Source organism: Myxine glutinosa, chromosome 5 (genome assembly GCF_964187855.1).
Source record: "Myxine glutinosa chromosome 5, kmMyxGlut1.1, whole genome shotgun sequence".
Taxonomy (NCBI): Eukaryota; Metazoa; Chordata; class Myxini; order Myxiniformes; family Myxinidae; genus Myxine; species Myxine glutinosa.
Window position 1 is genome coordinate 31968968 of NC_136265.1, and position 24528 is coordinate 31993495.

Sequence of the window (24528 nt, forward strand, 5' to 3'; positions counted from 1 at the left end):
ATAGGATCAATGATTCACATTTTCTGAGCAAATACACATCCATGAGCATTGACTTGGATTGAAAAAGGATATGAAAGAAAAAGAAATCTATAAAAAATACTCTCCATAATTTGAAAATTATGCCTGCGTGGCAAGCAATGAATCGAAAGCAAAAAGCTGCAATGTGCCAAACTGCATGTGAATATAATTAGCCACATCGAAGAAAGCATCATCCACGTATAAATCAGCCATATAAAAGGTAGATGACAAGGAACACGAACAGAACAGAACTGTCCACGACCTGGTAAGTCCTTTCAAAATGTAATCGACAAATGTTGCAAATATTCCACAGTATTTTTCAGGATATTATCACACAAGATACCATAATGGTACGTTTGTGTGTGTATGTATTATATATATATATATATATATATTGTTGCGCTTTTGAGTTTGTACAATAACGGTTAAATTTCCCCCTCATAGTTTAGACACACAACAACACGTAGCCTCACGATAGTTCAGTTATTTCTTAGTATGTGTGAGCATAGTCCTTTTCCTGTGTTAGTTTTGCGTTGAGTAGAATAATGAGAGTAGGTCCTTATTGCCTTCTGCCGCCTTTGGCTTTTTGGCGCGAATTAACACGAGGCAGGCCTGGCAAATCGAGGCAAGACCGAATGAGAGCCCGTGCCGTTAGAATATCGGACCCGATCGAGCGGTTTTAATTCGGGCGATGCTAGGTCAATGGATGGGAAATGACAATGACGGCCAGGTTGGAAGTACCAAACACAGTATTTATTTACAGTATGTACAGAACACAGACAAAGCAAAGAATCTTAACACCCTCACCTACGTTCCCAGACAAGGGCCCTCATTCGTTCGGGGAAGGGGGGGAAGAGGGTAATGCGCAGGGAAGCACGGCCGCTTCGTGCAGCTCGCCCGGATGGGCTCGTTCGAATGGGATCGGTCGTGCAGCTCGTGCGAATGAGCTTGGTGGACGAAAGCCCCAGGAATCACTCCAAGCCAAGGCACCAACAGCCGGAGACGATCGCGGCAGGGACGAAGAGCGATGATGTACCAGGAGCAGGAACCAGAGGACCGATCAGGATAGTAGGAGCCCAGAGAGAGAGAAGAAAGAGAAGAAAGAGAGACACAGAGTGTGTGTGTGTGTGTGTGTGTGTGTGTGTGTGTGTGTGTGTGTGTGTGTGTGTGTGTGTGTGTGTGTGTGTGTGTGTGTGTGTGTGTGTGTGTGTGTGTGTGTGTGTGTGTGTGTGTGTGTGTGTGTGTGTGTGTGTGTGTGTGTGTGTGTGTGTGTGTGTGTGTGTGTGTGTGTGTTTGTTTGTTTGTTTGTTCTGGGCCGGATTTTCATAACCCCCCGAAACCCTTCCCGAATGTTCCATGGGTCTCAATTGGCCACCGGGGGTCACGTGACATGACAGCCCCTCATTGGCCACCCTCGGCCACGTGACGTGACAGCCCCTCATTGGCCACCCTCGGCCACTCCCTTCAGCTCCCATTGGTTGCTCACTGCTCCTGCTCTCAGGAATGTCTCGTTCCTCCTTCGGGGAAGGTTTTATTCCTCCTTCGGGCCTGCAGGACCTAGTCTAGCCCAATGACGAGGCACTTCAGGCCTCAACGAGGCCTGCAGTCATCATGCCTGACAACGCATATTGTTATGTTGGGGGGTAGAGTGATATGTAGAGCCAGATAGATCTGAATAGATAACATGCTTCGTGTGTCGCGGTAAGGAAAACTACCTGTAATAAGTTCATGTGTCGGCGTTTTGTCAGTTAAGATGTATACCTGTGAGCATACCAGGATGTTTGTGTGGTAGCTCGAGTAGGGTTTAAAGGTAACGCCCCCTGTGTGTCTAATCTGGTAGTCAAACCTTTGTCCCTTTTGGCACCACAACCACTTAGACACTTAGTTAGGATCTCCTTAGTGCAACATTAAATAATTCCCTTCCCTGACATGACTTTGGAAGACGAACAAGCAAGGGGGCGGGCTCGGGGCGCCGCCACCGCATGAACCACGGCCCGTTTCATCTCCGCTGGCCCCCGCATGTCATGCTGCATGCTGCGTGCTATGCCACGCCCGCGGGGGCGGTGCTTGGTTGGCGCAAATTGACGCAGAAGGTGCGAACAGAACGCGGGAAACTGCGAGGCTCTGGTTGGGTGCCGCGCTGGAGGCTGACGACGCCGCCGAGGTTATAAAGAGGGCGGGGTGAACGTCGAGCGAGTGGGAGAGAGGGTTCGCAGTTGCCCACGAAGTTCGAGTTCGCAGTACACGGAGACGGAGTCTTGGCCTTGCCGGTCCGCAGTTCACAGCTTGAGCGCAGTCCCGGCGCGATCCTGAGTTGAGCGGAGTCTTGTCCCTGGTGGAGTTGGCTTGAGAGTTGCCTTATCGATCGTGTGTGAAGATCGACCTCGTGGTGTGGAGCGGAGCGAGTCGGGCCCGGGCCTTCGCGGTGCTTGTGCGGGAGCGAGGCGTGCCGCTGAACGAATGGAGCCGCGTGTGGACGGCGGACACGACAAGACGACAAGACAGATAAGGCCAATCCCCATTGCACATTACATAACGAACGTTTTTCTTTTATTAATTCATTTTCCCTCGTCCCGTATCCGAAATCTGTCGTGTAGGGACGTCCCAATTTCGGAACTTTATTTAATACCGCGTTTTCCTGTCCTTGCCCGTTTATTTAATAAAGCCTTGTATTATTTTGCTGTACATACTTGAACGCAGTTTCCAGTGTGATTGATTTAATAGGTACGGCTGCAGGGCTCTCGAGCCCCCTCCATCCCGCGCGCTTTGGTGTAGCTTTTTGGTTCCGGAGTCCGCCATTGAGTTTTTGCCTCAGGGGTTAAGGCCTTCGCGATCGGCTTCCGTGAACGCCTGATGCTAATCAAAGACGGCCGCGCGACAATATATATATATATTATATATATATACTGAAACGCAAAAGAAACTTACCACCTTTGAAACCTTTAAATATCAACAATAACACTGCGTGTAGTAAATGTGTGAACTTATTTGCGAACAATAGTGCCCTCACTGTCAGACAAAACAGTCACGGATGGTCACTTGAACCTTCAATGGTCACTTCATAGCACAGCTGTTGAACAGCCGTTTTGACTGTCAGTGATTAGCCATGGGGTACGGGATGATTTTAATGAGCTGCACGTGATGTCTTGATATTGGCTTTAAAAAGGCCAGTGCAAAATGGGCATTTTGACCGAAAAATTTGACCATTTTGACCAACTTCAAAAAGAACGAAAACGCAAAAGAAACTTACCACCTTTGAAACCTTCAAATATCAACAATAACACTGCATGTAGTAAATGTGTGAACTTATTTGTGGACAATAGTGTCCTCACTGTCAGACAAAATGGTCACGGATGATCACTTGAACCTTCAATGGTCACTTCATAGCACAGCCGTTGAACAGCCGTTTTGACTGTCAGTGATTAGCCAAGGGGTATGGGATGATTTTATTGAGCTGCACGTGATGTCTTGATATTGGCTTTAAAAAGGCCAGTGCAAAATGGGCATTTTGACCAAAAGATTTGACCATTTTGACCAACTTCAAAAAGACCGAAAACGCAAAAGAAACTTACCACTTGTTTGAAATGTAATAAAATTGTAACAGTTCAAAATAAAACAAACCAACAATTGCTAATTGAAACATTGGCATTTTATTGATGACATGTCAAGTTTTTGACCAAGATACACCATCTCATCAGTTTGTTCTACAGTACAGAACAGCACAGGGTGCAATGTCAGTCCCCTTTCAATAGCGTGTGTGGCCACCATTGTTTTGGATACAGGCAGTGCATCATCGGCGTATACTGCCTACCAGTCTTTGGATGGATTGCTGCTGGATTCTGTCCCACTCAGTCCTCAATGTCTGAAGCAGCTCTGCCCATGTCCTGGCCCTGCCAACTACGCGTCTCCCAAGCTCATCCCACAGGTGCTCGATGGGATTCAGGTCAGGGGAGAGCGCAGGCCACTGCATGGTGTTGATGTTCTCGCCTTGGAGAAATGCAGTGGTAAAGCGAGCAGCATGGGGACGAGCGTTGTCATGCTGAAAGGTTCTCAGTTCTGGGTGGTCTAGCAGGAATGGCAGCAGATGAGGTCGCAGGATGTTATCCACATACCGCTGGGCGTTAAGATTCCCATCCACAACCACCAGTGGCGTCCTGTACCGGCCTGATATGGCGGCCCACACCATCACACTTGGGCCACCCCACCTGTTGGCTTGACGCACGCAACAATCGGCATATCGCTCGCCAGTTCTTCTCCAGACACGCTCACGCCCATCAGGACTGTCCACACAGAACCTTGACTCATCGCTGAAAGCGACCTCGTTCCACTGCGCCAAGGTCCACCGCTGATGCTGCTGGCACCATGTCTGTCGGTTGGGCCGATGGGCAGCCGTCATCACGGGGCCTCTGTATGGTCTTCTGGCAGTCAGGCCATAGTCATGCAGTCGTCTTCGTGCAGTATCATTGGAGATCCGTGGGTTTGCACGCCCCGGAGTTTTCTGCCGCAGTGCGGGATGCTGGACGGAATCGATCCCGCAGGTGACTTCGGACCATCTGCCTGTCCTGCCTTGCAGTGGTGACTCTTGGCCTCCCTGATCGAGGTCTGTCATCTGCAGAGTTGTGGAGGGTGTCTCTGTCCACCAGGGCCGATATCGTCTGGTGTGAACAGCCAAGGCGATGTGCCACCTCACGGTAGCTCAGTCCACCTTGCAGCATGCCCAGGGCACGCTGCCGTTGATCCCTTGACAATCGTGGCATGTTGATTGAAATGCCCATTTTGCACTGGCCTTTTTAAAGCCAATATCAAGACATCACATGCAGCTCATTAAAATCATCCCGTACCCCTTGGCTAATCACTGACAGTCAAAACGGCTGTTCAACAGCTGTGCTATGAAGTGACCATTGAAGGTTCAAGTGACCATCCGTGACCGTTTTGTCTGACAGTGAGGACACTATTGTCCACAAATAAGTTCACACATTTACTACACGCAGTGTTATTGTTGATATTTAAAGGTTTCAAAGGTGGTAAGTTTCTTTTGCGTTTTCTGTCTTTTTGAAGTTGGTCAAAATGGTCAAATTTTTCGGTCAAAATGCCCATTTTGCACTGGCCTTTTTAAAGCCAATATCAAGACATCACGTGCAGCTCATTAAAATCATCCCGTACCCCTTGGCTAATCACTGACAGTCAAAACGGCTGTTCAACAGTTGTGCTATGAAGTGACCATTGAAGGTTCAAGTGACCATCCGTGACCGTTTTGTCTGACAGTGAGGACACTATTGTCCACAAATAAGTTCACACATTTACTACACGCAGTGTTATTGTTGATATTTAAAGGTTTCAAAGGTGGTAAGTTTCTTTTGCGTTTCAGTATATATATATATATATATATATATATATATATATATATATATATATATATATATATATATATATATATATATATATATATATATATATACATATATATATACATATATATATATATATATACATATATATATATATATATACATATATATATATATATATACATATATATATATATATATATATATATATATATACATATATATATATATATATATATATATATACATATATATATATATATACATATATATATATATATATACATATATATATATATATATATATATATATATATATATACATATATATATATATATATATATATATATATATATATATATATATATATATATATATATATATATATATATATATATATATATATAATATATATATAATATATATATATATATATATAATATATATATATATATATATATTGTTACGGTTCTCTCGCCAGCCTTCTTCCCTTTATGAAGGGGGGATTAATCCCCTTGTCTTTACTGGCCTGGCGGAACCGAGACTTATTACGTCCTTTCCGGGCGAGCGCAAAATAGGGTTTCGGGACCAAATTCTCGCGCATACCGAAGTACTTGCACCGCCACGGAAACGAGGTAGCAAGCCTCGCATGAACCACGTGAGGTTGGAGTACGCCGAGCGGTTTGCGTACACGTGATCCGCGCAGTCTCAACTCGTGGAACCCGATTGGAGCGATCTTATTCGTGCCACGCTTAGTCAATTGGATAAATCACAGAAATGATCGAATCAAGAAGAAAGGAAGAACAGATGGGTTTTATGATTCCCACACGTATGTACAGTTCATGGACGAAGAGACACAGAGCAAGCTTAGACAGTCTTACTTATCCCTGGGACAACGGGCCCGTCTCACTCACACTCGCACAGGGGATTGCAGATGTCGATGTTCACCAACGCGCCGATGTGGTCATCCAGGATCGACCCTGTCCGGCTCTCCGTGGTCCACGTGCGTCCTGCGAAGATGGTGATAGGCGAAGACCGGGGCTCGTAGCACGTCTCTCGAACGAAGCAGATCTCGGGCGGAATGGCAAAGGGCGGACTTTTACGGCAAAGGGCGGTTACTCAGCCGTTCTTATGCAAGTGTGGCAAGGCTCATCAAGCTCATCAAGCACCGCGCGTTCTGGCTGTAAGTTCAAGTTCTCCAACGAGCAAGTCCTGTCTCTCCTCTGCGAGTCCTCTCGAGGGCTTAGTGCATCGGGTTATATAGGTACGCCCCGCGAACCTTCTGGAACTCACCAGACTCTTCTTACCACGCCCTCTGACGCCACCACCTCTGTGCTCTGATTGGGGGCTCATGCTTACCGTCATCGCTTCTGCCGCTCCGCCTCGACTCCGCCCCAGGGTGGAGCTTATTTTTGAACTTTTGAAATATGATCTTCTTACCCTCTCAATTTGTTCCTATATATGACATAAAGATTCAGGCAAAATATGAGCACAATTGAACAATATTTAGGGGTAGCTCAATGATGGTAAAGTTTCTGATACCCCAAAGCTGCGGCCGCCCTTTTATTTTGCATACTACTGATAATATAGATTAATTTTGTTGATAAATTAAGAACCCAATTTTAACTACTAAGTAAATTGACACTCTCTCCTATCATCATACACACAACATGCAATCATTGTGGTAAAATTAATTACTGGGAACACAGATAAAACCTTTAAGTTATAAAACTCTGTGCTCCATTAAATAAATAATTACAGTAGTAATATGTACATTGTACATACACAATATCTGTTATAATAAAAGAGTAAAATGTTCATTGAGCTAGAGTCTGCTAGACAATAAATGCTAAAATGAGATGTAGCGCTGACCTGGGAACGCTTATCACCATAGTATCTAAAAGTAAACACTGTACATAGGTGTATCACAGAACACTATTTGAAAATAAAAACGAAGTTATCACAGGCTTTGCAGAGAATCACAGACACAATGGGTGTATAAACATGGTATAATATTATCACAGATTATAGAAGCATAATCATTGTGGTTCAACTGGTTCATATCTATTATCCAACCAATCATCCGAATCCCATTGTTTTGCTGATAAATTGATAATGCAAATTTTCCATGAATTTATATTCCAGACATGTTCAGACTTGTTTACTGTTTGGACTCAATGGACTGACTATGCTGACTAAGCAACAGCTGCAACACTGTTGCAGCAGTATGTTTGTGTAATTGCTTGAGGCATTGTGCTCACTGCTCAGTTATTAATAGAACTGTTTGAATTTTCTTGATTCTTAATTTCTTAATGCTATGTTATATTTCTTTCAGATTCATATCTGATTGAAAATGTCATCTGTGGAAAAAGCAACAAGATCTCAAACCAAGTTGTATCTCCTTGGCGACTCTGTGACTGAATTAAGTGGCAGCAAGTTGCCATCATTGCGTATGGCTCTTGGATTCTTCCTACATCACCATCTCGATCTGAAGGAGACCGTAAGACAATCGTCGGATGTTACCATCACGGAAATAGCTAACTTTTGGAAGAAAGCTAGAATCCCGATGAGAGCTCATCAAAACTGCCAAACAAAGCTTGAGCAGACATTTGAAGAATGGCGCCTTCTGAAAAAGAACAAAGCGCGAACGTCACCAACTCAACTCGCGAGAGAGTCGGCTTTTGTTTCCAGGCTTGAAGACCTTTTTGATGTCGCTCACGCTGATGCTCTGACCAATACGTCAGTATTACAAGAAGACAAGGATTTCTTGTTAGCCCAGCGAGAAAAGGGAAGAAGGGGGTCGCTGGCTGGAGTAGATGTAAAGCTTGCTGCGAAGGAGAAAACGGCGTCCAAAAGAGAGGAGGAAATGCTTGCCAGGCGACAGCAAATGGAGCAAATGAAACAGTTAGCAGCTTCTACAGGTGAACTGATTTCATCTGGTTCTGAATCTGAAAACAGCTCAGCAGAAGATAGTGAAAAGATGGAAACTGGGGACAATGCAAGTGAGGGAGCTGCTGGAGGCATCACATTTCAGACACGAAAAAGAAACAGGGGGCGAAAAACTGTCGTTACTGAAGAACTCGCAGCCGCTCTAGATCGCACAAAAGTGTCAGACCGCAAAGCCGTTTTTGTTATAGCAGAAACTGCCAAAAGCTTGGGACAGAACATAGATGAACTTGCTCTAAACAGAGACTCAATTCGCCGACAAAGAGTACAACACCGAGTCCAGAGATCTGCAAATATAAAGGCGGAGTTTCAGGGTAACGTTCCCCTTGTTGTTCACTGGGACGGCAAACTGATCCTTGATCTAATTGGAAAAGAGAAGGTTGATCGCCTGCCAGTATTGGTTTCAGGGAAAGGAGTTTCTCAGCTACTCACAGTTGCCAAGCTTCCATCTGGAACAGGCGAGGCTCAGGCTGCTGCTGTCTTTGGAGCCATTGAAGACTGGAGCATAGCCGACAGCATCCGAGCTATGTGTTTTGACACGACCAGCTCAAACACTGGTCGGATCGCTGGTGCCTGTGTCCTCCTAGAGCAGAAGCTTGAGACGGAGCTCTTGTCACTAGCTTGCAGGCATCACATTATGGAATTGATAATTGGTGCAGTGTTCCAAGTGTGTATGGGATTGGGAGCCAAATCTTCTCCCGAGGTTCCACTCTTCAAACGCTTCCAGGAATACTGGGGATTCATAGACACGGCCAAGTATGAACCAGGGATTGCAGCTGATGATGTGGCAAGTCTAGTGGAAGACATAAAGCAAGGCACTATCGATTATGCCAACAAGCATCTTGAACAGAGTCAGCCGAGAGATGATTATAAAGAATTCTTGGAACTTGTGATTGTCTTTCTCGGTGCTGATCCTGCCAGAGGAGTGCGATTCATGTCACCCGGAGCAATGCACCACGCCCGCTGGATGTCCAAAGTAATATACTGTCTCAAGATCTGGATGTTCAAGGCTCAATTCAAACTGACTCCTGCAGAAAAGAGAGGATTACGTGATGTGTGTGTATTCACAGTGCGTGTCTACCTGACAGCCTGGATCTCTGCACCTCAAGCATCAGGTGCTCCTTGCAGTGACCTGCTGCTGCTGAAGTCACTGCTTGAATACTCATCAATCCATCCAGCCATCTCAAAGTCAACATCACGCAAGTTTTCCAATCACGTGTGGTACTTGTCACAGGAACTTGTTAGCTTGGCTTTCTTCGACAGTCGGGTCAGTTCGGCAACCAAGAGACTGATGGTGAGTGCCATGAAGAATGAAGAAGACCAAGATCAGGATCATTCCAAGCGAATCACTGTTGCTCTTGATTCATTCAAGGACAAGAACTTGGAAGATTTCGTCACAGCAAGGTCAATGAAACTTCTGCGAATGATGGAACTTGCAGATGGATTTCTCGTGGTTGATCCGGACTTGTGGGATGACAGAGACGACTACAAGCAGGCTGCAGAAACAGTCAACTCTCGAAAGTTGTCAATGACTACGCTGAACGTGGAGTGGCACTCATTCAGGAGTACAGTGGGTTGATAACCCGCGATGAAACTCAGCTGCAATTCCTGCTGCAAGTTGTCGAGGACCATCGCAGAATGTACCCTGATAGCAGAAAACATACACTGTCCGGGATGCCATGAAAATAATAAATTTGGGGTTTGCTGGACATTGTCAGACTGATACTATGAACTCTGTCAGAAACTGAACAAAGAATTCACTATTAACGTGTTCAAAAATAAATACTGTGTTCAAGTGTGTTGTTTAAAATAAATTAAGATATAGTCTGATATACTCGTAATTCGTTGAATTTTTATAATTTTTCATAATCTTTGCGGCCCTTGGGCTACCCCTAAACATAATAATTTAGTGCTCAAACTTTTTATACAGTGTTTCTATATTATATGGAACAGATTAAGGGGGTACGACTTTCAAAAATAAAACTTTAGCTTTTTTTAAATTTTTAAGCTCCACCGTACTCCGCCCCGATCCTCCTCTGCCTCCCTCGTGTTAACTCGCTCAAAATGAACCACCGTTAACAAACTGTATTGAGGTTACGGACGTAGGATGATCGGTGGCAGTAGGGCCTATTTTCCTGGCTTTACACAACGCAGAACTAACATAGGAAATGGCCTATTCTCACACATACTAAGAAATAACTATACTACAAATGAGGCTACATGTTGCTTGTGTGACTATCTATGGGGGGCAAACCTTTAACATTTATTGAACTCACTGTACAAACCTCAAAACCGTAACAATATATATGTGTATATATAAATATCGTTTAATCGTTTTAATATATCGTTTATCGTTTCATAATCGTATAAATCGTTTAATATATATATATATATATATATATATTATATATATATATATATATATATATATATATATATATATATATATATATATATACATATATATATATATATAATATATATATATATATATATATATATATATATATATATATTATATATATATATATATATATATATATATATATAGTTACGGTTGTAGGGGGTAGGCAGTGATTACCTTAGACCAGGTAGATTTGTATAGGTAGGTGCTCTGAATGTTGAGTAGGAACCACCATGCAATAAGTACTTGTTTAGCCCGGATGTCGGATTAAGGTGTTTCTTCGTCCCCATTACGAGGAATGGGGCATGTTAACTAGTTATAGGGATTTATATGTTAACGACTACCTTGTTAGTCAAACCTCAGTAACTTACATCCCTTGTCCCTTTTGGCACCGCAATAGACACTGGTGAGAATGGCCTTAAACCACACTAAATAATAGATAACAACCAACTGGAAGCCAGTTCGGAACACTGCCAATAGCACCGCGGCGGATGCATCGCCACAAAGACAAGCAGGCCGAGAGCCACGCCCAGAAGGACCATGATTTGGCGGGAGGTTTTGATTGAGAAGCGGGACTGCGTCACGAAGGGGACTGCGTGTTGATTGGAGGAGAAGCACGGTGGATGTCAGAGGTTGGCCATTAAAAGAACGCACTGGCCGGCACGTGCAAGTCAACAAAGACCCAAAAGCCAACAAAGACCCAAAATAGCCACCCTAAGACCCAAAATAGCCCGAAGACCCCGATGACCCAAAAGACCCAAATGACCCTGAAGACCCCAAAAAACCCAATGACCATTAAAGACCACAAAGACCCAAAATACCCAAAAACCTCAAAAACCCCAAAGACCCTGAAGACCCAAAAGACCCAAAATACCTGACCTTCAAATGCCCCGAATACCCAAAATATCCTGAAGACCAAAAAAGACCCAAAATGTCTGATTTTGCACCCTTCTTGTGAATGGGGGTTATAATGGCTGATGTCCAGGCAGAGGGAGGGGGGGGGGGGCGCAGCCAAAGGAAGCGGTCTGATTGAAAAGAGCAGACAAAGGAGAAGCAAACGCAGTAGAGCAGACATTAAGAATATTGGCGGTGTCGCCATCTGGGGCTATCGCCGATGAATAGTCGAGACTGGACAGAACTTTTTTTTACCTGAAAAAGGCGGTCAGTAAAGGAATGCAGAAGACGGGGTATGTCTGGTTAAAGTGGGGATAGAGCAAGATGGGTTACACGCAAGAGATTTGGAGGCAAACACTAATTTGTATGAGGAATTGATCGAGATGACTTGGTTCTCGCTTAGTTCTCAGCCACTGATGCTGTGGAACAGAGTATGAATGGGGATGGATGGATGATGGAAGTTTTTCCCACCAAGCTGGGGACGCACAATCATGTCCTCCCTGACATTTAAGAACCAATTTTGACACGTTTCTTAGGCTGTCTATCCTTCTGTCTTGTTTCTTATAAACCGGACTTCCCACGTAAACAAATGGGACAGCAAGCTTGATATCTTTCCTCTGGAGGGCATGCTTTGAAAAAAAAAAAAAAAAAAATGTACACTTGTGTTCCTAACAGCATAACACTTGAAACCAGACTTGGAGTCCAGCTACACCATTTGGAGGTCGTACCAAGAGGACCCATAGAACAGCAGAAACGTTGAGATCCAGACCATGGCACACTGGACATTCTTCTGCTTCACCTTGCTTGTTAATTGCCTCCTCCTCTCTACCTCGGCACAGGTAAGATACATATGATCACATAGCCTCAATTACAATATCATATTTGAAAACTAGCATACCCACTCCCGATGGCAGCGGCATGAAGGGTCATGGTATTATCTTATTTGGAGTATATAGATTACAGTAGATCTGTAGTCTCGGGTCCATTAGTCTGTGGTGGCTGCGATAAGCATATAATGCCGCAAGAACGTAGGGATTCCTCCAGATTCCTTTCAGTTTAGGGTTAGGGGAGAACGGGGTAAATACGGACATGGGGTAATTGCGGACAAGGCTGTTACAGGAATTTCGCGATAGCTGGCGCTGTTCCGTCATCACTCGTGAGTGGCCTAGCAGGTAACAAGGTAAATACCAGCTAACTTCTATTATTTGCCTCATTTAAAGAGAAGTACTCAGTCAGAGAGTTAAGTACACCCCCTAAAATGTGTTCCTAGATTTTGCTGTTTGGGTTTATTGCTGTCAGTCGTTTTGGTTAATCATCGATTTTATTAGAAACGTGTATTCAGTTTGAAGCATGGTTTACGTACATACAGTGTCAATTGATGTAATGAGACAGTGTTGTGTGGAGGAAAGTATCGTGTGTCAAAGGTCAATGTGGGGTAATTGCGGACGGGTGTCCGCTATTGCCCCATTCATGTTTTCTGCGGTCTATATTGAATTCTAATGCATTTAATGTTAATTGCACATTTAATTTTTAATGTTAATTTAATTTAACACATTCACCCCTGATAACTTCCTTGTATTTGTGCGTCTTACAGTTAAAATTGTCCTTTTGCAGAAACATGTAGCTACCAACTCACCAATTGTCTGACTGGAACATTGATGGGTTCCAGATCAAGAATGAAAGTGTTTCACAAATCTCGTTTGTTTTGTGTTTCGATTGTCATTTGTTTTCTAAAGTTTCATTTTATTTTGGTGTGTGATGAAGGCTTATTAAAATTGTTTATGTGTATTGGTTTAAAAGACCTTGTCCAATAACTTCATCAAGTTAAAGAAAGGAAACACAGTCATTAGTGCAGGACTTGTAACTCGGAGTGATCACTTCATTAAAAAAAATAACAATATACGACAAACAAATATGACACATTTCAATGTTAATCAATAGACGAACCTATTGGGAACATTTCATTGTAGGCCTATTGGGAAGATAACTACTTAGCATCTCTGGTGTCTTAAAAGGTCATTTAGCCTGTTTGAAAAGGGGAGGTGGCTTATGCAAGACCCTAAAAGTCGACTTCTTCACTTGTCCGTAGTTGCCCCACCAGGTGTCCGGTTTTCCCCGCTAGCGGGTGGGGAATTGCGGACACTTACGAAAATGGTTTCTTAAAGATAACTTAAATATAGAAAAACGTTTTAGGTATGTATCTATCTCATATTGAGGGGATGCGTCATATGTATCTGCTACCATGTTAATTTGAGAGTTATACTACTCGTTGTGCAGATACAGAGGTTTAAAAATCTGTGTCCGTATTTACCCCGTTCTCCCCTATTGAGGTCAGTTTCTAATAATATCCAGAGAGATATGAGCTTTCATTAGAACATGATCATCGGAGTCAAGAGAGGAAGAGGAAGAACAGGAGAGGTTGGATGGAAAGTTCATTGTGAACAGGTTCAAGAGGGAGAACGTACCAGATCCAAATGTACATGTAATGATGCACCAATGAGAGCACCAATTTCATACATTAGATGCACCTTCCCGTACTGCTCTGTGAGAAATTGGATCAAAGAAAGCAATGTTAAAGGCCTTCAGTGGCAATCTCAGAGACATGACTTGAACATAATTGAAGCTATCCAAGAGATCTTGAAACAACACCTGAGGGCTGGAGGTAGCAGAACAAAATCCACCACTAAATCTGAACTTGATCTAAAAACACCTGATAAAGCAAGTCCTCGCTTAACATTGTTTCGTCATCAAGTTGCTGATATATTAGAGAACATACTCGATTAAATGGTTTAACTCGATGGTATTCATAGAATACTTACCCGGCGCAGTCAACTTGGTGTGAGCCAACTCTTCTATTTTTTAACGTTTCTTTTTTTTTGATCCAATATGGCTGTCAGACCACGTGAGCAATGACATCATAAATTTATATTCTCTAACTAATTGTTGCATAGATCATGCTCAATAAATTTCAAACTGATCAGACTATGCGTTGTCCCTGTCGAATTATGACGTCATAATTATGGCACCAATGACGTCATCGTTAACAACACCGATTCCCCATATGGCTGACACTGCACACACTTTACTTTACTGAAATGCAGACACAAATGTTACATTTTCGTCAAAAATTGTCGGAATTTCGCCAAATCTGTTTTGGTAGTGTGTTAATATACCTCAGTGATTGCCAAATCTGAAATCAGAATTTTATTTGAGGTCACTCCGTACTTTGCCTGCTCGTCATGTGCATTGTGATAATTAATTATTCCATGCCCACGCTAGAAGACTCTTCTTCTTCACGCATTAACAACTTCTAGCTTCCAGGCCGTACATCCAATCATCTTGAAATGTTGCACACTTGTTACACTTCATTACCTCTACGATAATATAAGCTTCACTTCGACCAATGAAGCGGTTCAAGAGTTATAAATTTTTAAATATTCTCGTTTAATTATTTATATCTGCCAAACCACGTCACCTATCACAAATTCCAAAAGGACATTTTAGTAGACTGGTATGCTGTGAACACATCTGTGAAGTTTCCCCTCGATTGGATAAAAAATGAGGGAGGGGCAAGGTTTTAAAAGTTTATGCTTAAAAACGTCATAACTCCGAAACCATGTGATGCCTGACGTCATGCTCACTGACTTTTTTGTTCATGGGTATGTGTTTTGCCTGCAAAGTTTGACCTCGATCTATTCAGTTGTTTTGGAGAAAATTGGATTTTAGTGTTTTTTCAGGCTTTTCACTCAAAACAATATGGCGTCCGAACCACGTGACCTACGACGTCATTATAATTTTATTTCTGCATTAATTTATACCGACAAGATGCTCAAGAAATTTCATCCTGATCGGATAAACTTTTTTACTTGTCGAATTATGACGTCATAACGGTGGCACCTATGACGTCATCATTCACATATGTTATTCCGCATGGAGAGTTCTTTGCAATGAGACCTGTCTCCGTTATTTCTGTGCGGCGGTTTTTGAAATATAGAGGTGCAAAGTTTTTTGTTTTTTTACAAGATGGCGCCCGTACCACGTGACCTGTGACGTCATAATATTCACTAAAATATTACACAGGAGGTCCTCCTATGGTGAAAATTTCATGTCAATCGGACCAACGGTTGCCGAGAAAATGAATTTTTAAAATGCAGACACGCACGTATGTACGGACCCGAATGCTTAACCCTGCCTTTCCCTTCGCGAGCGCAGGGTAACTAGATGGTATTCATGGAATACTTACCCTGCGCAGTCAACTAGGTGTGAGCCAACTCTTCTGTTTTTGAACGTTTCTTTTTTTTGATCCAATATGGCTGCCAGACCACGTGAGCGATGACATCATAAATTTATATTCTCCAAATAATTGTTGCATCGATCATGCTCATTGCTCAATAAATTACAAACTCATCAGACTATGCGTTGTCCCTGTCGAATTATGACCTCATAATTATGGCACCAATGACGTCATCGTCAACAACACCTATTCCCCATATTGAGTTATTTACAATGAGCCACGTTTCAATTTTTTCCATAGAGCCGTTTTGGAGATATCGAGGTGCAACATTTTTCGGTTTTTCCAAGATCGCGCCTGTAACACATGACCTATGACATCATGATTGTCATTAAAATATTCTAAAGGAGGAGGTGCTCCTATGGTGAAAATTTCGTGTCCATCAGACCAACCGTTGCTGAAATATTTTTTATAATGATCAGATGGATGTGTTGTATTTGTCGAATTATGACGTCATAACGAAGGCACCGATGACATCATCATTAACATATCCTATTCCCTATTGGGAGTCGGTGACAATGAGCCAGGTCTGCATTTTTTCCGTGGAGTGGTTTCAGAGATAGAGGTGTGAAGTTTTTCCAAGATGGTGCCTGTACCATGTGGCCTATGACGTCATAATAATCATTAAAATATTCGACAGGAGGAGGTCCTCCTATGGTGAAAATTTCGTGTCAATCAATCGGACCAAGAATTGCAGAGAAAAAAAAATTCATACTTATCGAATCAAGCGTTGTACTTGTCGAATTATGACGTCATCATTAAAGTACGGATGACATCATCATTAACATATCTTATTCCCCAAGCGGAGTACTTCGCAATGACCCATATTTCAGTTTTTTTTTCCATTTAGCGGTTTTAGTGTAGCAGCATAGCAAACCTGTTGTGCATTTTGTGATACAAGCACCAAATTTGGCACAAATGTACATTAATATGTTGCGAACATTTTCAGATATTGGGCCACTTGAAATTCCGTAATTTTTTTTTTCAAATTTTTTCAAATTTCGTAATTTCAAATTTTTCGGGTGACACCGTCACAATTTCGGTCTTCGAGGCCGGCCGATATAGTGGGGCGGCTTAGCCCAAATATTCAAAAGAATTGTGCATTTTGTGATACAAGCACCAAATTTGGCACAAATGTACATTAATATGTTGCGAACATTGTGTGGTCAGCAATGAAGACGAGAGTCTGAATTACATGTATGCAAAAGACCTTGTGAACCAGTGAAGCAAATACACGGGTAAGCATGAATTAAATCTAGGGCATGATATAATTTCCATGATGTTTACCTCTACACTCAATGGTGGAAGGAGGTAATGTTTTGATCCCAGCTTGTCTGTATGTCTGTTTGTCTGTTAGTCCACAAAATTCCAGACAAAGCTTGTAGTAGTGGTAGTTGTAGTGGTAGTGGTGATAACAGAAATTGTTATATAGAACTGAACTTATATTATTATTATATGCAGAAAATAACTTCATTTCTATATGCCCTGCAGTGGACAGGTTAATTGGTTTATGCACTGAAGGGGTCACCCTGGTGTGCACTGCTGTGTTCTGCCTCACTGAGTTGTTCAGGTATGATGTACTCAGCACAAGCTTCCGGTCGGCCCGGAGGTGGGGGTGCGGGGCCTGTCACGGAACGTCAAAACAAACGGCCTGCCGGGGCCGCCCAAAAGTCGGGCGTGAGGGGCGCGTCCACTAATGGAACGCCTCTCGCTTCCCAGATCGAGGGCCACGTGGTCAGGAGAACCTCGTCCCTTCCGGTCACACTTTGCCTATCGGCCGGCCTCGAAGACCGAAATTGTGACGGTGTCACCCGAAAAATTTGAAATTACGAAATTTGAAAAAATTTGAAAAAAAAAATTACGGAATTTCAAGTGGCCCAATATCTGAAAATGTTCGCAACATATTAATGTACATTTGTGCCAAATTTGGTGCTTGTATCACAAAATGCACAATTCTTTTGAATATTTGGGCTAAGCCGCCCCACTATTTGGAGAAATAGAGGTGAAACCTTTTTTTGATTTTTCCAAGATGGCACCTGTACCACGTGACATATGACGTCATAATTATCATTTTTAAAATCCCAGAGGAGGAGCCGTTCATATTCTGAAAATTTTGTGCCAATGGGACCAACAGTTGCAGTGGAATTGTTTTTTTTCATACTGATCAGATCAAGTGTTGTACTTGTCGAATTATGACATCATAATTAAGGCACCGATGACATCATCATCAACATATTTTATTCCCCATGGTTAGTACTTGACAATAAGCCATGTTTCCATTTTTTCCATTGAGCCGTTTGGGAGATATAGAAGTGTAACCTTTTTCCAATATGGCGCCTGTACCACGTAGCCTATGACGGCATAATATTCATTAAACTATTCTACAGGAGGAGGCGCTCCTTTGGTGAAAATTTCATGTCAATCGGACCAACGGTTGCCGAAAAAAAGAATTTTTAAAATGCAGACACACACTTATTTCGGGATTTGTGAAAGGAAATGAGATTTCCTTCCGTTGGATTTGCTTTCGAGGAGGCGAAGGCAAGTTGTTTTTGGGCAACTGCCTCACCACAAGATTCCGTGTACCATGGACGTGAGGAAGGATATGACAACTGAAGACGAGATGGGATAAATCTGTGCACGAGAGAGAGAGAGAGAGAGAGAGAGAGAGAGAGAGAGAGAGAGAGAGAGAGAGAGAGAGAGAGAGAGAGAGAGAGAGAGAGCAATTTACTTTGGAAGAATTCCCAGGATGAGTTGATGTCAGAGGCGGTAGAGATGGGAGACCAGTCCAGATGATTGATGGCTGCTTGAAGACCGTGCCAGTTGGCCTGAGTGAAATGCCAGACTCGTCGACTCTGAGGAGGCTCTCTGAGAATGGTCAGAGAGATGTCCACTTTAACAAGCACATGATCAGATGAGCCAATTGGAGCAGAAGAAGAGCAGCAGACATTTGCAGGGAAGTTAGTCATAACCAAGTCGAGAAGAGAAGATGCTCCGTTGACTGAGATCCGGGTCGGGAAATTGACAGATTGTGTCAGTCCCAATGAGTCGCAGAAGTCCTTTGCCGAGGAGCCATGGCTGGTGAGAGAAGTACCCACACCCAGCCAACTGGCATGGTGACCATTGAAATCAACACATATGAGGAAGAGAGAGTTGGGATGAGTAGATAGAAGTTGGTCCATATTATCAGACAGCGAGATGTGGATGGAGTCATCACTGTTTGGTGGATGGCACAACACACAAATGAACAAAAGGTGGGAGCGAAGGGGAAGCCGGAGCCAGAGGTACTCCTGGGGGTGAGGTGGAGAGAGGGCAGTGCAGGGAGAGTGAGGAAGAGAGTTTTTGATAAAGATAGCAACCCCACCTCCAGGACGAATCTCAGGTTTATAATACCCGGGAGAAACCCAGGAGAAATATTAAGGAATCAGAGACATCATGAAGGAGGAAAGTTTCTGTTAAGCAGATCAAGTCTGGTTTGTCAGAAGCAATCTGTCTGGAGAGATCAGTCAAGTTTCGGCGAAGTCCCTGGATGTTTGAGGTCCACACCGTTGAAGAAGAGGAAGGGAGAGCATCAACTACAGAACAGGGGTGAGGGGGAGGGGAGGGGTAGAGTAAGATGTGGAAGAGGTTGGGAGAGCTGTTGAAAGTGTGTCAGAGATTTCAGAATAGCTAGCACAAAGGGAAGGATGGGGTGGACAAAAGGTTTGATGGTGATTCGGTGAGGCACAGTGAGGTGTTGTTTGGGGCAGAGCGAGAAAGAAGGTTAGGGGAGATTGAGGTGAGTTGGAACGGTGAAGAAGCAGGGAGGATGCTTTGAGGAGGGGTGACAGAAGGGAATTGGAGAAAAAAGGAGGGTGGGGAGATTTGAAGGGGAGGGGTGAGGGGACTTTGGGAGGGGAGGGGTGAGGGGGAGTTTAGGAGGAGAGGGGTAAGGGGGGAGTTTAGGAGGGGAGGGGTAAGGGGGGAGTTTAGGAGGGGAGGGGTAAGGGGGGAGTTTAGGAGGGAAGGGGTGAGGGGAGATTTGAAAGGGATGAGTGATGGGGGAGATTTGGAGGGGAGGGGCAAGGGTGGAGTTTGGGAGGGGAGGGGTGAGTTTATGAGGGGAGGGGTTAGGGGGGAGTTTAGGAAGGAAGGGGCAAGGGGGGGATTTGAAAGGGATGGAAGATGGGGGAGATTTGGTGGGAGGGGTGAGGGGGGAGTTTAGTAGGGGAGGGGAGGGGCAAGGGAGAGTCTAGGAGCGGAGGGTGAGGGGGGAGTTTAGGAGGGAAGGGGCAAAGGGGGAGATTTGAAAGGGATGGGTGATGGGGAAGATTAGGAGGGTAGGGGTGAGTTTGGATTTTAGAAAGTGTTGGACGATTAATGGGAAACGAACATTTATTGCAAAATGAGTTTCTTGTGACCTTCGAGTCATATATACGTTTGAAAACGTTGGAGGAGGGGTGGAATGCAGGTGAGTTTAGGGAATGTAGGAAGGAGGAACTGTAAGAGATGGAATTTTTTTTTGAGATGAATAGATTTGGTGAGCAAGTCAAATGCAACCTTTTCAAGAAGAAGAAGAAGAAGAAAGTGTTATAAGACATGACAGAATACAGTACTTCAGGGGAAAGTTTATAGATTTTAAAATTAAACAGTGAAAACTATCTTGGGAAATGGGGGTGAAACACGTGGTCGAAGAACAAACGAACGAATAAGAACAAAGAAGGAAATGTTTTTGGGTTTTTTTGTTGTTTTTTTTTTGTTAAGATTTTAAACAAGGAAGAATGGGGTGAAAAGACTGGGAAAAACAGAGAACGAAAGTAAATGGACCACAATCGACCGGAGAGAAAAACAAAGCCTCAAGGTAGGAAAAAAGTACGAGGCCGCAAAAAACGCGGCATGAAATAACCGACGATTTTTTTATACAGGTATGAAAGATTAACACCGATAATATTCCTAGGGACACACTGCAGATACACACACCGTAAGATAAATACAGCTTCGACAAAAATACTAATGTGAACAATTACTTAACTTCGATAGCGTGGAGAGCGTGGGCAGCTTCAAAAAAACGTGACCTCGCCGGCAAGATCTCGCGAGATTCCGGCTACTATAATTTAAGTGATTCTTCACCATTGGGAGATAGGGCCAAAAACTATATGTATAGCAGGATATCTCAAAAAGTTGTGGACGGATTTGAATGAAACGTGGTGGACCATTTGGGTATGGCCAACCAGGCGGAGGTATGCTCTCTACTGAGTGCCGTTCTAGTTAACTCATGGTTTTCCTCGTTTTAATTAAGCTACAATTTTAACCATACAGTATTTATACCGGTGTATAAGCCCACCCAGAGTAACCCAGAGTAAGTAGGCCTTGTATATACTGAGCACGTTCAGTGTTGGCTTTACATAGACCGAGTTGTGCATCAATAACATCAGTGGGTCCTGGGATTAAATTACTCAGGTGTGCATGAATGGTGCATGGAGGAAGTTGTAGCCTGAATGTGTTAACGACTTTATAGGATTTAAAGATGTTGTCCCCACTATGAAGAAAGTCATCCTTGGCCTGGCCAATTAAGCAGGAGTTCATGAGGTAGAAGAAGCCGACGTTTCTCCACTTCTGCAATCACACGGAGAAGAGCTAACCAATGAAGATCTGAAGCAACTAGAGATGATGATATTCAATGGTTTGTTAAAATGTATTTAAAACTTATACTCTATATATAAATAATGTCTTTTATCTGATGATAAAAAAATTCCCTGAAACTTAACTCCCCTTATTTACATTAATTATTACAGGGAATTTGGATTCGTTTAAAGTTGTTTCTGTTAAAGTTGCACTTTTCAAGAATGTAACTACAACGCTAAACGAGGACTGACTGTACCGAGGTACCAAAATTTGGTACAAAGTGTTCGTGACAGTAACACCCTATTAGAAAGAAGATAAACGCTTGTGAACTAATAACTCTATATAATACCTCACTCCAATCTTTCCAGCCTCCCCCATCCTGCACAACCACAACCCCACCACTATGACCTTTTTATGAATAAATTTTAAAGAATTGCTGAACCGATCGCAACGATATTTTGGGTAGGTAATCCTAGGGCCCCCGGAGTAAAATAGGCTATATTGTTTTTCCAAGTTTTCCAAACACGATGGAATAATATTTACCGATATGAACAGTGATGTGGCTTTTGTTGAAATTCTACGTACCAGGAGAGAGTAGATCGACTCCTGACGAACTCTTCCCATATAAACGTGCGGCTCCAAAGTAACACGGCAGCGTGTGCAAAGCGACTGAGAAACAGGTGTAACAGCCGCTTCCGTGTTACAGATTCGGCGCGCACTCTTCACACAAGCATGCCACTGAGAAAGACGTGTAGCGGCCGCTTCCGTTTTACATAATTCAATCTTTTTTTCAAAATTGGCACCATGTACTGTTTAGATTTTGATGATTTGGGTGTGTTATGATTCAACGGATGTTTATATGAATCGTTTAAAATAAAAAAAGCCTTCAATTTCTGATATTTTGCCTTTTCATTTGGGCTTCCCAATTGAAGCCCCACCCGTAGGGCGGATACTGTAATGAAATTGTGTCTAAGTTGAACCCAGGTGCTATGCTGTATCTGACCACTGAGGGGCTTCCATAAGAACGCGGACGGACATCGCTCCGGTCATTCCTGTGACATTTATTCTGAGTGGTAGTGCATATTCGAATGGTGCGTATTGCTACATGTTCCAGGCTTGCTTGCACTAATTGCCAATCTATTTATTACTCCTATGATTACAGAATACTGATATGCTGCTTGTTGATTTCTTACAGGTGTTGCTAGAGATCGATTCTGAATTAAACCTACTATTGGGACAATGTTGTCGATCTGATTTTTACAACAGGTCCCGTTGCTAGTTGCAAGAAATCACAAGAATTACAAGAAATTTACTATGAGTGCAGTGAAATGTCCCCGAACACAGACTGTCTGAGCCGGATGCGTAATACCTTCGCAATCGGGCCAAATAATATATACAGGGCCACTGTGAGCGGACAGAGCTTGTGTTATCTACCCGCTCCATATCCTAGTAGTGTGAGCCTCTGCTATACTTTAATATCCCCTCAAGGTCGTTCAGTACGGCCGAACCGGGGGCCTTTGCCATAAGCCGGAAATGAAAGGTAGTAGAAAGGCCTCTTGCGTTTAAAATGGTGTATTTGAGCAGAATGTGCAGGGAAGGTTGGGTGGGGGCAGGTTGGGGGGGGGGGGGAGGGGGAGGAGGACAGACAGGACAATAAACGAAAAGATCTAGTGCTCAAAAGACAAACACAATGGGGAACTAGAGGGGCACTCGGTAGAGAGCATCCCTCCGCCAGGCTTACTGGCCTCCGCCAGGCTTACTGGCCTCCGCCAGTTTTGTATCCCATTGATCGGCCGGATCTACGTCTGGACCTGAACCAAAATCTCATTGGCTGGTCCTTGTCAACTACCCAACTCATCCACCAAGTTTGGTTATAATCCGTCCACAACTTTTTGAAATGGTGTGCTATGTATCATTTTGGGCCATATCTCTCAATGGTTGGAGAATCACTTCAAAATTAAAACAAAATTCTCTGACCTGGATCCATATTCAGATCTTCACCAAAATCTAATCAATTCGTCCTGGTCAAACCACCCAACATATGTACCACGTTTGGTGTGAATCTGTCTATAACATTTTGACATATCATATTATACATCAATTTTTGGACCCATCACTCAATGAAGAACCACTTTTAAAATGCTCAGGTGTGGTTCCGGACTGGATCTTCACCAAAATCTAACCAATTCGTCCTCGTCAGACATCCAAACTGGAAAAACAAATTCTGCCCGAATCTGTCCACACCCTTTTGAGAGAGATATCCTGCTCACAGACAGACAGACAAACAGAAAGGGTTGAAAAGATAACCTCAGTCCACCTTAAGTGGTGGAGATAATCACAGGTTCGTAAAACCGGAAAAATAACAACCCCTATGGCACCAATCTCACACACCCGTACCATAAAATGGGGAGAAAGGCAGAGATTTTAAGGTCTTTGAGCACCTTTGTTCAGTCTCTGGACTCTATGACCTAAGGTTTGGCACTCTCCGCACTCTGTTAGTAACTGGCCGAAACTCCACGTAGCCTGTACCGGCAATCCTGAGGAACTCTCCGCAAGGCCGAATATCAGCAACTTCCCCCCAAAAATCTCTTTTAATCCCTACCCCATAGGCCTGGAAGCATGCTCCATGTGTGGTGTGTGGGTCTACCCCTCCATGCTTTGGGCCGACCCCCAAATGGTCCAGCTCACGCATCTCGGGCCCTAACGTGACACTCACCAGTGCCAACTTGCACACCCCAGTGGATGCACTCTTGCACACTCATGTAGGTTTGATGACCTCACTCACCAGTATAGGATCAGTCCTGCTCCCGAGCATGGCCTTGATGACAGGCAGAAGGTTCTCTTGTAGAGATAGGCTCACCTGCCTTGTACAGACACGATGCAGGAGAAGGTAATGACAAACCACTTCTGTGCATGCCAGGTAAAACCATGATCAGAAATATAAGGGATAAAGCCATGGTGAAAGATGATGACCCCCTATCCCCCATCCTCTCCCCCCACATTTGATAGCACCCAATGGCTACGA

At 43.4% G+C, this 24528-nt stretch overlaps 1 protein-coding gene across 1 annotated transcript in view; it reads left to right on the plus strand.

Moving 5' to 3' along the window:
- The first annotated feature begins 260 nt into the window (after window positions 1–260).
- Window positions 261–24528, plus strand: part of LOC144888139 (matrilin-1-like) — a 90960-nt gene continuing 66692 nt past the window's right edge. The window contains exons 1-2 of the mRNA XM_078777832.1: window positions 261–283; window positions 12287–12450. Of these exons, the coding sequence (XP_078633958.1) occupies window positions 12382–12450 (69 nt within the window). The 5' untranslated portion in view covers window positions 261–283; window positions 12287–12381. The remainder of the gene's footprint in view (window positions 284–12286; window positions 12451–24528) is intronic.